The sequence below is a fragment of the Camellia sinensis genome, chromosome 6 (assembly GCF_055761805.1).
Source record: "Camellia sinensis isolate YWXY chromosome 6, ASM5576180v1, whole genome shotgun sequence".
NCBI lineage: Eukaryota > Viridiplantae > Streptophyta > Magnoliopsida > Ericales > Theaceae > Camellia > Camellia sinensis.
In genome coordinates this window covers 173,191,921-173,209,406 of record NC_138966.1, presented here as the reverse complement: position 1 = coordinate 173,209,406, position 17,486 = coordinate 173,191,921, and the positions used below count along the sequence as shown (strand labels likewise).

The window sequence follows — 17,486 nt, the reverse complement described above, 5'->3', positions numbered from 1 at the left end:
AACATGGACATAACAACATGAAGATTACAGAAAAGAACATATAATCACACATGGTCACTGCCTGGATTTTTTATAGACTATTTTACTTTTATTTGCTGAAGGTTTGAGACAAATACTACAGATGAGTTACTTGTGATTACTGTTTAGTATGCCATTTGGAATTGTATAAATGATAAGCAGCATGAAAACAATTTTTGAAGACATGGATGTTAGATAATGTCTTAATGGGACCACATAATTAAATGTGGTGTTATCATTTATAAGAAGCCTACAATTTAAGTGATTCAATTTAGTTAATAGGCTTAAGGGTATATGTGTTATGGACCTAATGTGTAGATACTAGTTGTATAATTTCTATTTCTATGAGGGGCAGAAATAAAAATTAAAACATATTGGTTAAAGTTGGTTTTCATTCCTTTTCAACTTTCATAACTTTTCAGTTTTGAAAACCAATAAATAGAAATTAAAACCAATAATGGTTAAAGTTGGTTTTCATTCCTTTTGAACTTCCACAACCTTTCAGTTTTGAAAACCAATTACAACCTTTAAAAGGTTATGGTCCCTATTCCTTCCCAAGTGGAAAAATAAGAACACTGCCATTTTTCTTTCTAAATCCTCTCAAGGAGAAACATAAGGCACCAAAGGGGAAAGGATTAGAAGGAAATAACATAATCAATAACAAAGAGTTCATTGATAATTATGCTTCCGTTTAACCATTCATCAATGGATTCAGGTATGTCATTTTGTCTTGATTTCTTGATAATACACATGGTAAATGATCCAAAGTGTAAGGTTTATGTTTTGAAATTTATGTTAACAATTGGTATCAGAGCATGCATATCATGTGTCTTATCAGAATTGATATGCTTTATTCATTTTATTTAGTTTTCTGGAATCAGATTCTGAATTTTCTTATGGATGTAAATTTTGTTTTTTCCTGTTTTGTTCTGTGAAAATGGCAATCTGTTTTCTGAAATTGTAAAATGATTCGGTGGGCAGTTTTTTTTTTTCTCTCAAATGGATGAACATCATGTATTTATATATATATATAGATATATCTTGCGATTTGATCGGTTTAATTTTGAACATCATAAAAAAAAAAAACTATTTGTTTTTTGGACCCGTCAATTCTATTTATATATGTATATATATAATTGGAATTGCTGCAGATTATATAACATATACGGGGTCACAAATTTAGAAATCTTTAAATTTAATGTAATTTCATACAACGTCTACAGAAATTTAATTTTCTAACACTCTCAATATAAGTCAATTCAAACAAGATGTCACAAAAGTGATCTCTCTTGTCTAGATTGTTTTATATGGAAAGTTTTGAAGTTCATGTCTGTGTATCTCATGCGGGTATTTATCGGTCCAAAGACATGATTAAGACTTGGCAGAATTACACACACATTTTGTGGTGATAAACATGTGCCAATTGTCAAGAAAACCTAATGTGAATAATAAATCCATCAAAAGATAGATTTGTTATTTGACATAACTTATTGTCAATGTTTGATCATTACAACAAGAATACCACTTACAGTTAATATCACTACCCAAAGGCTTGGTATTAATGTTGTGCTAGGTATCTTGAGATGTTGTCATTAAATTAATTTATTTAGAGATTATCTGTTTGGTAACTTAATGTGAGCATAATTGTTTATTCCTTTTATTTTCTTTTCTATTCAGCTTTAATGTCGACTACTTCAATCTCTGCCAACATGAACAATGTTCCAATGTTAAATGGAACAAACTTTAAGGACTGGAAAGAGAACATATTGATTGTTCTCGGCTGCATGGACATAGACTTGGCATTAAGGATGCCAAAACCGAATGCTCTCACTGCACAAAGTACTCCTGAGGAAACTGTGTACTTTGAAAAGTGGGATTGTTCTAACAGGCTAAGTCTTATGATCATGAAGCGTGGGATTCCAGAAGTTTTTCGGGGTGCAATAACAGAGGATGTTACCGTTGCCGGTGAATTTCTTTCAGAAATTCAAAAGCGTTTTGCTAAAAACGATAAGGCTGAAACAAGCACGCTTTTAGCAAGCTTGATTTCAATAAAGTATAATGGCAAGGGTAATGTTCGCGAGTACATCATGGAAATGTCTCATCTTGCTTCAAAACTTAAGGCAGTAAAGCTCGGCCTATCTGATGATTTGCTCGTGCATTTAGTTCTCATCTCTCTTCCTGCACAATTTAACCAATTTAAGGTCAGTTATAACTGCCAGAAGGAGAAATGGACTCTCAATGAGCTCATTTCATTTTGTGTGCAAGAGGAAGAGAGATTGAAGCAAGAAAGGACTGAAAGTGCTCATCTGGCAAGCACCTCCAAGCATACAGGCAAAAGAAAGCATAAGGGAAAGGAAGTTGCTATTCCTCAGGGTCCGGAACCAAAGAAACAGAAAGTGCAGGATGGTTGTTTCTTTTGTGGCAAGCCCGGACACAGAAAGAAGGATTGTGCCAAATACGTCACCTGGCGTGTAAAGAAAGGTACATTTCATGTTTTGGTCTGTTCTGAAATAAATTTAGCTTCAGTACCAAGAAACACTTGGTGGGTAGATTCTGGTGCTACTACTCACATATGTGTTTCTATGAAGGGTTGCCTGAACTACCGAAAGCCAACTGATGCTGAAAGATACATCTTTGTGGGTGATGGCAAGTCAATAGAAGTGCAGGCAATAGCGCACTTTAGATTATTACTGAAAACTGGTTATTATTTGGATTTATTAGACACTTTTGTTGTACCGTCCTTTAGACGGAATTTAATTTCTGTTTCTGTATTGGACAAATTGGGATATTATTGTTCTTTTGGAAATATGAAGTTTAGTATGTCTATTAATTCAAATGTTGTTGGTACTGGTTTACTTAATGTGTTTGATAATCTATATTTGCTCGAAACTATTGCATCTTATACTGCAACCTTGCACGTGGAATCACGAGGTACAAAACATAAATTAACTAAGGAAAATTCAGCCTCATTATGGCACAAACGCCTAGGTCACATCTCTAAATCTAGAGTTGAGCGCCTTGTGTCTGATGGAATTTTGGACTCTCTTGATTTTTCAGATTTTGATGTCTGTGTTGAGTGTATCAAGGGAAAACAGACCAAAATAAAGAAATATGGTGCCCATAGGACTACAGATGTCTTAGAATTAATTCATACGGACATTTGTGGCCCATTTCCTATGGCGTCTTGGAATGGTCAACAATATTTTATCACATTCATAGACGACTATTCCAGATATGGGTATCTATTTCTTATCCATGAGAAATCACAGTCTTTGGACGTATTCAAAAAATTTAAGGCCGAAGTTGAGTTACAACTTAACAAACGGATTAAAAGTGTCAGGTCTGACCGTGGTGGTGAATACTATGGCAGATATGATGGATCAGGTGAACAACGTCCAGGACCGTTTGCAAAATACCTGGAGGAATGTGGAATCGTCCCACAATACACCATGCCAGGATCACCTAGCATGAATGGTGTATCTGAGAGACAAAACCGGACTCTTAAGGATATGGTAAGAAGTATGATCAGTCATTCTACTTTACCAGAGTCCCTCTGGGGAGAGGCTCTAAAGACAGCAACTTATATCTTAAATCGGGTGCCAACTAAAGCAGTTGTAAAAACACCTTATGAGCTTTGGGTTGGGCGAAAGCCTAGTCTAAAACATTTGCATGTGTGGGGGTGTCCTGCTGAGGCAAGGCCTTATAAACCTCATGAACGAAAATTGGACTCTAAAACCATTAGCAGCTACTTTATTGGCTATGCCGAACGATCACGGGGTTACAAGTTTTATGATCCCACAAATAGGTCAATATTTGAGACGGGAATTGCAACATTTTTTGAGGATGTTGAGTTTGGGGGGAGAAATCCAGTTAGAGACATTGTCTTTGAGGAGGAAGCAGGAGTAATCCCACTTCCTACTACTACTTTTGACCAATCACAGGTTCCTATACCTGTCATTGCTTGAGAAGTAATTTCGGATCCTCAACCAGACAATATTGTTCAAGATAATATAGTTCAAACCCCCATTCAATATGAGGTAATTGTTCCAGAGGAACAAACTCTACAACCTCAACCTCAAGAATCCGTGCCATTAAGGCGATCCACTAGAGAAAGGAGATTTGCATTTTCAGATGATTATATTGTATATCTCCAGGAACATGAGGTAGAAAATGGAATGTCGAAAGATGATCCAATCAACTTTCGTCAAGCCATGGAAAGTTCCAACTCTCATAAGTGGATATAAGCCATGAATGAAGAATATAAGTCTATGCAAGACAATAAAGTTTGGGAACTTGTCTCATTACCAGTTGGTGCGAAGCCCATAGGTTGTAAATGGATATTTAAAACCAAAAGGGATTCAAATGGTAATGTGGAGAGGTATAAGGCACGTCTTGTAGCCAAAGGCTTTACTCAAAAAGAAGGAATTGACTTTAAAGAAACTTTCTCTCCAGTTTCTTCGAAAGATTCTTTTAGGACAATTATGGCGCTTGTTGCATATTTTGATCTTGAGTTGCATTAGATGGATGTCAAAACAGCTTTTCTTAATGGTGACATTAAAGAAACAATTTATATGGTGCAGCCAGAAAACTTTGTGTCAGGAGACCCAAAGAATATGGTTTGCAAATTGACTTTGCTAAGGGAGACAAGTTTAGTCTCAGCCAATGCCCGAAGAGCAGTCTTGAAATTCAAGAAATGCAGAAGATTCCTTATGCCTCGGCTGTAGGGAGTCTAATGTATGTTCAAGTATGTACGCGTCCGGATATTGCGTTTATAGTTGGCATGTTAGGCAGATATTTAAGTAATCCTGGCATGGATCATTGGAAAGCAGTCAAGCGTGTTATGCGATATTTACAAAGAACAAAGGAATATATGCTCACATATAGGAGATCGGATAAGTTAGAGGTCATTGGATATTCCGACTCCGATTTTGCTGGATGCCAAGACAGTAGGAAATCCACATTAGGCTATATTTATCTGTTAGCTGGCGGAGCAATTTCTTGGAGGTCTGCAAAGCAGACGCTCATAGCTTCATCCACCATGGCCGCAGAATTTGTAGCATGTTATGAGGCATCAAACCAAGGGATATGGCTGCGGAATTTTGTCACTGGGTTGCGTATTTTGGAAGGCACTACAAGACCACTTAAGTTATATTGTAACAATAAGTCTGCAGTTTTATATTCCAATAACAACAGGAGCTCGACAAAATCAAAGCATATTGATATCAAGTTCCTAGTTGTAAAAGAAAGAGTGTAGAGTGGACAGATTTCCATAGAGCACATTGGGACAAACTCCATGATAGCGGATCCACTTACGAAGGGACTACTACCCAAGGTCTTTCATGAGCACACTGCTCAGATGGGTGTTGTTCTATTTGAGAACATTCTGGTTTAGTGGGAGTTTGTATTTATATTACTGCTTTATGTCAGCCTTGAGTTTTATCTATGTAATTAGATTAATTTCTGCAGAAATGAAATATTCAGTTTGTTACGCTCTGTTACGTATTGTGAAGTATTGATCTCAATAAAGTTAAGTAGGACCAGTTGGAAATAGGCATGTATGGATCACATCACATGTAATTTCCATGCTACGCATCCATGATTGATCTATGCCATTTAGCTGTATTAGTATACGTGACCATTGGTGGGTCGAGTTACGATTGATGTAACGAAGACCGCTTTGATCCTATATTAATATAGTTAATGGACAAGATTGTTTGGATACCCTCAAGTTATGATAACAAATTTCTGAGCTCACTAAAGTTAAGCACATTTTTCAGGATACATATGTGGTCCAGTGGGAGATTGTTAGATAATGTTTCAATGGGACCACATAATTAAATGTGGTGTTATCATTTATAAGAAGCCTACAATTTAAGTGATTCAATTTAGTTAATAGGCTTAAGGGTATATGTGTTATGGACCTAATGTGTAGATACTAGTTGTATAATTTCTATTTCTATGAGGGGCAGAAATAGAAATTAAAACATATTGGTTAAAGTTGGTTTTCATTCCTTTTGAACTTCCACAACCTTTCAGTTTTGAAAACCAATAAATAGAAATTAAAACCAATAATGGTTAAAGTTGGTTTTCATTCCTTTTGAACTTCCACAACCTTTCAGTTTTGAAAACCAATAAATAGAAATTAAAACCAATAATGGTTAAAGTTGGTTTTCATTCCTTTTGAACTTCCACAACCTTTCAGTTTTGAAAATCAATTACAACCTTTAAAAGGTTATAGTCCCTATTCCTTCCCAAGTGGAAAAATAAGAACACTGCCATTTTTCTTTCTAAATCCTCTCAAGGAGAAACATAAGGCACCAAAGGGGAAAGGATTAGAAGGCAATAACATAATCAATAACAAAGAGTTCATTGATAATCATGCTTCCGTTTAACCGTTCATCAATGGATTCAGGTATGTCATTTTGTCTTGATTTCTTGATAATACACATGGTAAATGATCCAAAGTGTAAGGTTTATGTTCTGAAATTTATGTTAACAATGGAACCTCCTACATGAGTACTTCACAATTCTACGAACATGCAAATATGCAAGCAAGCTTTTTGCCTGATTATATTGAACTTTTATATTCTCTACAGCCTGTAGCACTAGCTGCTTAAATTCTATTCAAACCCTCCATCTTCTATTGTGTATCCCATATTTGAGTATTTGACCTTGACACGTGTGTTGCTTGGTGCAATTTATATTTATGGATGCTTTTATTATTTTTTTATTTTATTTCGGAGTTTGCACTAAATATTTTTTGTATAACTTCTATTTACATTTTAGGATACTAGGGCCACAAGTCCAAATTTAAAAATTTTGGGTCCCAAATTTTATTCATTTTTATCTATATGAGGAACAATAATTTGAATTATTTTTATGTCTGTTTGTCCACTTGTCTGTTCATGGTTGCCACTGGTCATTGGCAACTTTTTCAGCATGAGCAAAATTTTGGCAATTTTCCCATGCGGGCGGTGGCAGTGGGGGACAATTAATAATAGTGTGTAAAAATATATAAAGAAAGTAGAGATAGAAAAGTACAAAGGATAAAAACGAAAATAGGTAAATAAATTAAAACAATGATTTATACTTTTCACCATTATATATTTGATAATCTATATGTTTAAAATCAAAACAAATCATTAATGATAGACATCATATTGTCCATTGCTCTTCCATCGAGTATTGGTGTTGATAACATATCTTCATTTGGGGTTTGGGTGTCACCCTTTTCAACTTGTGACTTTCTCTTTCTTGAATCGAAGATGATGAAAAGTCCGATGAATGCACCTAAAAGTAAGAGTGTTCCACCAAGAGGGAGCACGATTATAAGAACAAGTGTCCCTTTTTGTAGAGTGTGTTTGTGCATTGAAGAAGGAATTTTGCAAGGCTGCAAGCCTTTGACATTTCCACACAGACCTTTGTTCCCTTGCAGTGCTTCTATTGATGCATTCATGAAGGCGTTGCTCTTAGGAATAGGACCTTGCAACTGATTGTACGATATATCAACACACGCCAAGTCATGCATATCTTCAAAACTCTTTGAAATGAGACCAAAGAGTTTATTGTGGGAGAGGTTCAACTTCTCCAAGCTCCCCAAATTTGTGATTTCCAATGGTATTTCCCCTATGAGAATGTTACTACTCAAATCCATCTCAGTTAGTTGAAATAACTTACCAATCTGTAATGGGATTTTCTGGTTTAACATATTGTTGCTCAGGTTCAAGTAAAACAGATTTCGATAATTCTCCAAAATACCTGGTATTGGCCCACTAGATTTGTTTGTGGATAGATCAAGTTTCGACGACTTAGTTAGTGATCTGAGTTCTTGAGGTATCCAACCCGAAAGCTGATTATCAGCCAAAATCAGCCACTCCAAAGAAGTCAACTTTCCAAATTCCTTTGAGATCTCCCCAACTAAACGATTTGAAGATAAATCAAGTCGTTTTAGGCGTGTTGACTTTCCAAACCCTGGTGGAATGCTACAAGTGATGCTATTTCTTGCTATTTTTAGGAGTGTCAAATTTGGAAATATTCCCCAATTTTCTGAGAATTTGCCATAAAAATTATTGTTACTCAGATCTAGGTAGACCAGGTTTGGATTAGTGCCAAAATCTTCAAATATATTTCCAGTGAGTTGGTTTCCCTCAAAGCGGGCTGTGGCTAAGCGCAGTTTCTCAGACTTTTGGGGATTGTACCTGTGAGCTGATTGTGGTGCACTGCGAAGTATTAAAGTTTACCACCTTGGCAAAGCTCTGGGAGATTTCCAGAAAATTGATTTTCATCCATTACTAGCTCAACCATTTTTTTCAAATTGCGAAATTCTTGGGGAATGCGGTTGGATAGTCGGTTGGAATGGAGGTTTAGAATTTCTAAATTTGTCAAATCACCTAAAGAAGCTGGAATGGGACCACTAAGTTGATTCGAACTCAAATCCAGATAAATGAGGGACTTCAAGTTCCCTAATTCCTTAGGAATTGGACCAGAGAGTTGATTATTCCAAAGGTACAAAGGTGCAGTTAGGCTAGAGAGGTCAAATTACCTAAAGATGTTGGGATTGAGCCAGTAAGATTGTTGGTCTGAAAAGTTAGGCTCTGTAGTAATTTCAACTGTCCTATCTCTTAGGGAATGGAACCTGTTAGGTTTTATTATTTGCAATCCCGTTTGACAAGGATTTCTTTAAGAAGTTGATTTTCTTCCAAAACTAGGATTACTTTTGGATTTCTATAAGTAATTGGATTTCTTCCGAAACTAGGATTACTTTTTGATTTTATATAAATAGTTGGTTTTCTCCCAAAACTATTTAATTCCTTCAGATCTTCTTTTTGGTTCTTAAGGTTTATACCTGGGGATATTTTGTTAGTTTTCTTTGATGTTTTATTGAGTATTCAACTCATGGTTTAAAGAGAGTACATCAAAGGTTTTGTTTGTTATACACAAGAGAGAGAGAGTTGTTCTTCGGTGGATTCTGAAGAATTCGAGCCTGAAGCTTTGGTGGATTCTGGAGTGCTCATCGTAAAGACAATTCCGAGGTGAAGACGGGGTTGGAAGAGGCACATAGAGGTTGGTTCAATTAGGCGTGGATTCGCTAGGTAATTGAGAGTATACCTGTGTAATTCTTTTAAATCTTCTTAGTGGATTGTTTTGTGGCTGTTGCCCGTGGTTTTTTAATCACAGTTGGAGGTGTCCAATTATGGTTTTTCCACATTAAAATCGTTGTGTTGATTTGTCTTGATTGTTTGATTGGGATTGTTATATACTGCTTAAAATTGTTACATAATCACATTCAATATCTAGGGGATTTCTAGATTTTTCAATTTGTATCAGAGCAAGTTGTTCTATTTTTTTTTAAAAAAATTCTTTTAGAATGAGATCTTGTTTGATTTGTGATAATGGATTCAATTCGTGAAGGAAATTCTATGGTTCGACCACCCCTACTTGACAAATCCTCGGCAGAGTGATGATGAAGAGCTTGAGCAAGCTTATGAAAAGTTGTATAAGGAGTCTCTTAACTTATTCAAATTAAATGACAAACTCACAAAGAAACTCAAAGCATGTGAAAGTGAGAATGTCAAACTTAAGGAGGAGATTTCCGAGGCTAGGATTGATGCCATCAAGATAGCTGATGATCGACAAGCTCTTTGTGCAAAACTATTGACTTGTGAGACAAAGAGGAATGAGCTACTGGAAACCCATGCCATGGATGAAGAAAAGATTGAATCTCTTGAGATGTCACAAGTTGCTTTGGAAGAACTATTGATCAAGAAAGAGGAAGAGCTCAAGTGTGCTATGGCTACCATTGGTCTTTGGAACAGAGGATCAAAGACTTTGGACAATATCATTGGGTCTCAACAAATTTGTTCTGACAAGAGTGGCATTGGCTTTGGAGGTAAGAAAGAGCAAAAACAGAGTGCATCTACATCTCATGATACAAGAACTCAAGGAAAGGGAGAACAGAAAATTCAACATAAGGAAGGACTTCTCAAACTTCCTAGAGTTGGTAAGGTAAAAGAAAAGAAGGTACACCCTGGACACCCTGTTTTTATTTGTCATCATTGTGGTATGCATGGTCATATTCGCCCTTATTGTTATAAGTTGCATGGGAGAGTGTCTCAAAAGGGTAGAAATTCAAACACTTTTTGGGATAGGAGACAACCTTGCATGTCCAGGCAGAATACCAAGATTCATGAGGGTGTTCACAATGCCACGACATTTACCAAGACCGCTAGACCTAATTTTGTTAAGATCAAAAAGATTTGGGTGAGAAAACTTGACTTGTGTTAATCTTTTTATTTATTTTAGTTTTTGGGTTTCTGTGTGTTTTTTTTTTTTTTTTTGTCATTATATGTGTGCTTGTTCGTTTTTTATCTTGCTTTGGTTAAGAAAAAAAAAAAAAAAAAAAACCCAAAAAGATTTTCTTAGTATGGTTTTGCAAGCTTGAAATTTTTGAGTGGTCCTTGGTGCATATTGGAATTGATGAGAATATCCATTATATATTAATATATGTGTGCTTTCTGTGGTCATTACTAATTTTGGAGTGCGTATTTTTTGATTAGTATGTCTCATTCTGTACACACTCTTGGATTAGCAAATATCAGAGTCTTTCGCCTTAGTGATTATTTTTTTCTATGGACTTCTGTCATTGATCTTTTGTGTTTTTAGAGGAATTGACCTATACTAGCATATCTTGGGTGATGTTGAGTCTCTTAACCATCCTCCATCTTTTTGCACCTCCACGGCTTTCCCCTCAAGTCTTTGCAGTCCAGCCATGAGGAAAAGGCTACCTCAGAGTCACCAACTAGGCCATCCTTATTATATCCATGCTTCTCTGGTTCGGTTTCCATACTCTTGAGCGTGTCAGCCACCAATGAGTGTGCAAAAGAAAAAGAAAAAAAAAAGAAAGAGAAGAAGAAAAAAATATGCAAAAGAAAGAAAAAATGTGTAAAAGAAAGAAAGAAAGAAGAAGAAAGGATTCATTGATTGAGGGGGAGCCTCCGCCTTTACTCACCAAATACCCCTTGATTCCTAGTGGTTTGACTTTCCTTAGTTATGCTTAGATTCTTTTGTCGGAGGTTCAGCTTCCATATCACTACTAGGATTGAATCTAGTGTTTGTCAAACTTCAAGAGTCACACACATACTTTTCTCATGGGATCTATGCTTTTCACATAATGCATCATTTTCTTTCATGAGGAATATTCTACAGACTGTGCACATTGTGTTTACTAGTAATTGTGATTCTTGGATAGTCTTGTGTGTTTTAAGGTACTAATCTGAAATTCCTTGCTTGCTCCACCATAATTTCTGTCGTTTTCAGTGTTTGTGGTTGCTTTTAGTGAGGGGGAGTTTGGTTCATCTTGACCTGGGTTGGTTTATGATCTTGCTTTTGTTGTTTGAGAGTTGTTTTTCATGAGTCTTAGTTTTCATCTATTCATGTTTTCCATCTCATGTTTCAAGATAATCTTGTCCTATGTTTATGGTTTTTACTTATACTCTTGTGGGACTAATAGTTGTTTTGGAGATTGTGGCACTAATAGCTGTTTTGTAAATCATGACCTTGAGAAAGAAGTTTGTTTTTGTTGGCTGTAATGGGTTGGGTGTTTAGGATTTTATTTGTTAGGTGTGTTTTGTTATGGCATTGCCAAAGGGGGAGATTGTTAGGTTTTATTATTGGTAATCCCGTTTGACAAAGATTTCTTTAAGAAGTTGATTTTCTTCCAAAACTAGGATATCCAAAAGTAATTGGATTTTTTCCAAAACTAGGATTACTTTTGGATTTTCTATAAATAGTTGGTTTTCTCCCAAAACTATTTAATTACTCCAAATCTTCTTTTTGGGTTCTAGGGTTTATATCTGGGAATACTTTGTGAGTTTTCTTTGATGTTTTGATTGAGTATTCAACTCATGTTTTAAAGAGTATACATCAAAGGTCTTGTTTGTTCTACAAAAGAGAGAGTTGTTCTTCGGTGGATTCTGAAGAATTCGAGCCTGAAGCTTTGGTGGATTCCGGGGTGGCTCATCGTAAAGACAATTCCGAGTTGAAGACGGGGTTGGAAGAGGCACATAGAGGTTGGTTCAATTAGGCGTGGATTCGCTAGGTAATTGAGAGTATACCTGTGTAATTCTTTTAAATCTTCTTAGTGGATTGTTTTGTGGCTAAAAAACGAACAAGCACACATGTAATGACAAAAAAAAAAAAACCCAAAAAGATTTTCTTAGTATGGTTTTGCAAGCTTGAAATTTTTGAGTGGTCCTTGGTGCATATTGGAATTGATGAGAATATCCATTACATATTAATATATGTGTGCTTTCTGTGGTCATTACTCATTTTGGAGTGCGTATTTTTTGATTAGTATGTCTTATTCTGTACACACTCTTGGATTAGCAAATATCGGAGTCTTCCGCCTTAGTGATTATTTTTTTCTATGGACTTCTGTCATTGATCTTTTGCGTTTTTAGAGGAATTGACCTATACTAGCATATCTTGGGTGATGTTGAGTCTCTTAACCATCCTCCATCTTTTTGCACCTCCACAGCTTTCCCCTCAAGTCTTTGCAGTCCAGCCATGAGGAAAAGGTTACCTCAGAGTCACCAACCAGGCCATCCTTATTATATCCATGCTTCTCTGGTTCGGTTTCCATACTCTTGAGCGTGTCAGCCACCAATGAGTGTGCAAAAAAAAAAGAAAAAGAAAAAGAAAAAGAAAAAGAAAAAGAAAAAGAAGAAGAAGAAGAAAAAAATATGCAAAAGAAAGAAAAAATGTGTAAAAGAAAGAAAAAAGAAGAAGAAAAGATTCATTGATTGAGGGGGAGCCTCCGCTTTTACTCACCAAATACCCCTTGATTCCTAGTGGTTCGACTTTCCTTAGTTGTGCTTAGATTCTCTTGTCGGAGGTCCAGCTTCCATATCACTACTAGGATTGAATCTAGTGTTTGTCGAACTTCACGAGTTACACACATACTTTTCTCATGGGATCTATGCTTTTCACATAATACATCACTTTCTTTCATGAGGAATATTCTACAGACTGTGCACATTGTGTTTACTAGTAATTGTGATTCTTGGATAGTCTTGTGTGTTTTAAGGTACTAATCTGAAATTCCTTACTTGCTCCACCATAATTTCTGTCGTTTTCAGTGTTTGTGGTTACTTTTAGTGAGGGGGAGTTTGGTTCATCTTGACTTGGGTTGGTTTATGATCTTGCTTTTGTTGTTTGAAAGTTGTTTTTCACGAGTCTTAGTTTTCATCTATTCATGTTTTCCATCTCATGTTTCAAGATAATCTTGTCTTATGTTTATTGTTTTTTCTTATACTCTTGTGGGACTAATAGTTGTTTTGGAGATTGTGGCACTAATAGCTGTTTGGTAAATTATGACCTTGAGAAAGAAGTTTGTTTTTGTTGGCTGTAATGGGTTGGGTGTTTAGGATTTTATTTGTTAGGTGTGTTTTGTTACGGCATTGCCAAAGAGGGAGATTGTTAGGTTTTATTATTGACAATCCCGTTTGACAAGGATTTCTTTAAGAAGTTGATTTTCTTCCAAAACTAGGATATCCAAAAGTAATTGGATTTCTTCCAAAACTAGGATTACTTTTGGATTTTCTATAAATAGTTGGTTTTCTCCCAAAACTATTTAATTACTCCAGATCTTCTTTTTGAGTTCTAGGGTTTATATCTGGGGATACTTTGTGAGTTTTCTTTGATGTTTTGATTGAGTATTCAACTCATGTTTTAAAGAGTATACATCAAAGGTCTTGTTTGTTCTACAAAAGAGAGAGTTGTTCTTCGGTGGATTCTAAAGAATTCGAGCCTGAAGCTTTGGTGGATTCCGGGGTGGCTCATCGTAAAGACAATTCCGAGTTGAAGACGGGGTTGGAAGAGGCACATAGAGGTTGGTTCAATTAGGCGTGGATTCGCTAGGTAATTGAGAGTATACCTGTGTAATTCTTTTAAATCTTCTTAGTGGATTGTTTTGTGGCTAAAAAACGAACAAGCACACATGTAATGACAAAAAAAAAAAAAAAAACCCAAAAAGATTTTCTTAGTATGGTTTTGCAAGCTTGAAATTTTTGAGTGGTCCTTAGTGCATATTGAAATTGATGAGAATATCCATTACATATTAATATATGTGTGCTTTTTGTGGTAATTACTCATTTTAGAGTGCGTATTTTTTGATTAGTATGTCTTATTCTGTACACACTCTTGGATTAGCAAATATCGGAGTCTTCCGCCTTAGTGATTATTTTTTTCTATGGACTTCTGTCATTGATCTTTTGCGTTTTTAGAGGAATTGACCTATACTAGCATATCTTGGGTGATGTTGAGTCTTTTAACCATCCTCCATCTTTTTACACCTCCACGGCTTTCCCCTCAAGTCTTTGCAGTCCAGCCATGAGGAAAAGGCTACCTCAGAGTCACCAACCAGGCCATCCTTATTATATCCATGCTTCTCTGGTTCGGTTTCCATACTCTTGAGCGTGTCAGCCACCAATGAGTGTGCAAAAGAAAAAGAAAAAGAAAGAGAAGAAGAAAAAAATATGCAGAAGAAAAAAATATGCAAAAGAAAGAAAAAATGTGTAAAAGAAAGAAAAAAGAAGAAGAAAAGATTCATTGATTGAGGGGGAGCCTCCGCCTTTACTCACCAAATACCCCTTGATTCCTAGTGGTTTGACTTTCCTTAGTTATGCTTAGATTCTCTTGTCGGAGGTCCAGCTTCCATATCACTACTAGGATTGAATCTAGTGTTTGTCGAACCTCAAGAGTCACACACATACTTTTCTCATGGGATCTATGCTTTTCACATAATGCATCACTTTCTTTCATGAGGAATATTCTACAGACTGTGCTCATTGTGTTTACTAGTAATTGTGATTCTTGGATAGTCTTGTGTGTTTTAAGGTACTAATTTGAAATTTCTTGCTTGCTCCACCATAATTTCTGTCGTTTTCAGTGTTTGTGGTTGTTTTTAGTGAGGGGGAGTTTGGTTCATCTTGACTTGGGTTGGTTTATGATCTTGCTTTTGTTGTTTGAAAGTTGTTTTTCTTGAGTCTTAGTTTTCATCTATTCATGTTTTCCATCTCATGTTTCAAGATAATCTTGTCCTATGTTTATTGTTTTTTCTTATACTCTTGTGGGACTAATAGTTGTTTTGGAGATTGTGGCACTAATAGCTGTTTTGTAAATTATGACCTTGAGAAAGAAGTTTGTTTTTGTTGGCTGTAATGGGTTGGGTGTTTGGGATTTTATTTGTTAGGTGTGTTTTGTTACGGCATTGCCAAAGGGGGAGATTGTTAGGTTTTATTATTGGCAATCCCGTTTGACAAGGATTTCTTTAAGAAGTTGATTTTCTTCCAAAACTAGGATATCCAAAAGTAATTGGATTTCTTCCAAAACTAGGATTACTTTTGGATTTTCTATAAATAGTTGGTTTTCTCCCAAAACTATTTAATTACTCCAGATCTTCTTTTTGGGTTCTAGGGTTTATATCTGGGGATACTTTGTGAGTTTTCTTTGATGTTTTGATTGAGTATTCAACTTATGTTTTAAAGAGTATACATCAAAGGTCTTGTTTGCTCTACAAAAGAGAGAGTTGTTTTTCGGTGGATTCTGAAGAATTCGAGCCTGAAGCTTTGGTGGATTCCAGGGTGGCTCATCGTAAAGACAATTCCGAGGTGAAGACGGGGTTGGAAGAGGCACATAGAGGTTGGTTCAATTAGGCATGGATTCGCTAGGTAATTGAGAGTATACCTGTGTAATTCTTTTAAATCTTCTTAGTGGATTGTTTTGTGGCTAAAAAACGAACAAGCACACATGTAATGACAAAAAAAAAAAAACCCAAAAAGATTTTCTTAGTATGGTTTTGCAAGCTTGAAATTTTTGAGTGGTCCTTGGTGCATATTGGAATTGATGAGAATATCCATTACATATTAATATATGTGTGTTTTCTGTGGTCATTACTCATTTTGGAGTGCGTATTTTTTGATTAGTATGTCTCATTCTGTACACACTCTTGGATTATCAAATATCGGAGTCTTCCGCCTTAGTGATTATTTTTTTCTATGGACTTCTGTCATTGATCTTTTGCGTTTTTAGAGGAATTGACCTATATTAGCATATCTTGGGTGATGTTGAGTCTCTTAACCATCCTCCATCTTTTTGCACCTCCACGGCTTTCCCCTCAAGTCTTTGCAGTCCAGCCATGAGGAAAAGGCTATCTCAGAGTCACCAACCAGGCCATCCTTATTATATCCATGCTTCTCTGGTTCGGTTTCCTTACTCTTGAGCGTGTCAGCCACCAATGAGTGTGCAAAAGAAAAAGAAAAAGAAAAAGAAAAAGAAAAAGAAAAAGAAAAAGAAAGAGAAGAAGAAAAAAATATGCAAAAGAAAGAAAAAATGTGTAAAAGAAAGAAAAAAGAAGAAGAAAAGATTCATTGATTGAGAGGGAGCCTCTGCCTTTACTCACCAAATACCCCTTGATTCCTAGTAGTTTGAGTTTCCTTTGTCGTGCTTAAGATTCCCTTATCGGAGGTCCAGCTTTCATATCACTGCTAGGATTGAATCTAGTTTTTGTCGAACTCCAAGTTTCACACACACACTTTTCTCATGGGATCTATGCTTTTCACATAATGCATCACTTTCTTTCATGAGAAATTTTCTACAGACTGTGCACATTGTGTTTACTAGTAATTGTGCTTCTTGGATAATCTTGTGTGTTTTAAGGTACAAATCTGAAATTCCTTGCTTGCTCCACCATATTATTTTTATCGTTTTCTTCTTGTTCACTGTTTTCAGTGTTTGTGGTTGCTTTTAGTGAGGGGGAGTTTGGTTCATCTTGATTTGGGTTGGTAAGGGAGTTTGGTTTTTCATTGCAAGAGTTGTTTAGCATGAACACTTTGATATATTTGGTAAGGGAGATTGGCTATATGTTTTGCATGTTACTATGCACTGTTTGCCCTTCTTGTATGTTCCTGATATTTACATCATCATATCATTGCTTGTGTGGTTTATGATATGGCTTTAGTTGATTGTACTTCCTTTGTCAATTCGTGACAAAAAAGGGGGAGTATGTGTCTTAGTTTTCAAGCTACATGTTCTTAAAGTTCTCAGGTTTTCATATTGCATGTTCTTAAAATCTCCAAGTCGCATCTATTCATGTTTTTCATCTCATGCTTCAAATGCTTCAAGATAATCTTGCCATATGTTTATTGCTTTTTCATATACTCTTGTGAGACTAATAGTTGTTTTGGAGATTGTAGCACTAACAGTTGTTTTGCAGATCTTAATCTTGAGAAAGAAGTTTGTGTTTGTTGGTTGTAATGGGTTGGGGTGATTAGGATTTTATTTGTTAGGTGTGTTTTGTCACGACATTGCCAAAGGGGGAGATTGTTAGGTTTTATTATTGGCAATCCCATTTGACAAGGATTTCTTTAAGAAGTTGATTTTCTTCCAAAACTAGGATTACTTTTGGATTT

General features: G+C 35.9%; 1 protein-coding gene across 1 annotated transcript; it reads left to right on the top strand.

The window, feature by feature from the left end:
* The first annotated feature begins 206 nt into the window (after positions 1 to 206).
* Positions 207 to 2,848, top strand: LOC145793029 (uncharacterized). The gene is made up of 2 exons (XM_082875342.1): positions 207 to 2,499; positions 2,607 to 2,848. Exons 1-2 carry the CDS (start codon positions 1,701 to 1,703, stop codon positions 2,633 to 2,635), a joined length of 828 nt encoding a protein of 275 aa, XP_082731468.1. The 5' UTR covers positions 207 to 1,700; the 3' UTR covers positions 2,636 to 2,848.
* Positions 2,849 to 17,486: the final 14,638 nt, after the last annotated feature.

Coding starts and splice junctions, on each gene's coding strand:
- LOC145793029 (XM_082875342.1), top strand. CDS start 1,701: ATGTCGACTACTTCAATCTCTGCCAACATGAACAATGTTCCAATGTTA. Junction 2,500..2,606: donor CACCTGGCGTGTAAAGAAAG/GTACATTTCATG, acceptor GTTTCTATGAAG/GGTTGCCTGAACTACCGAAA.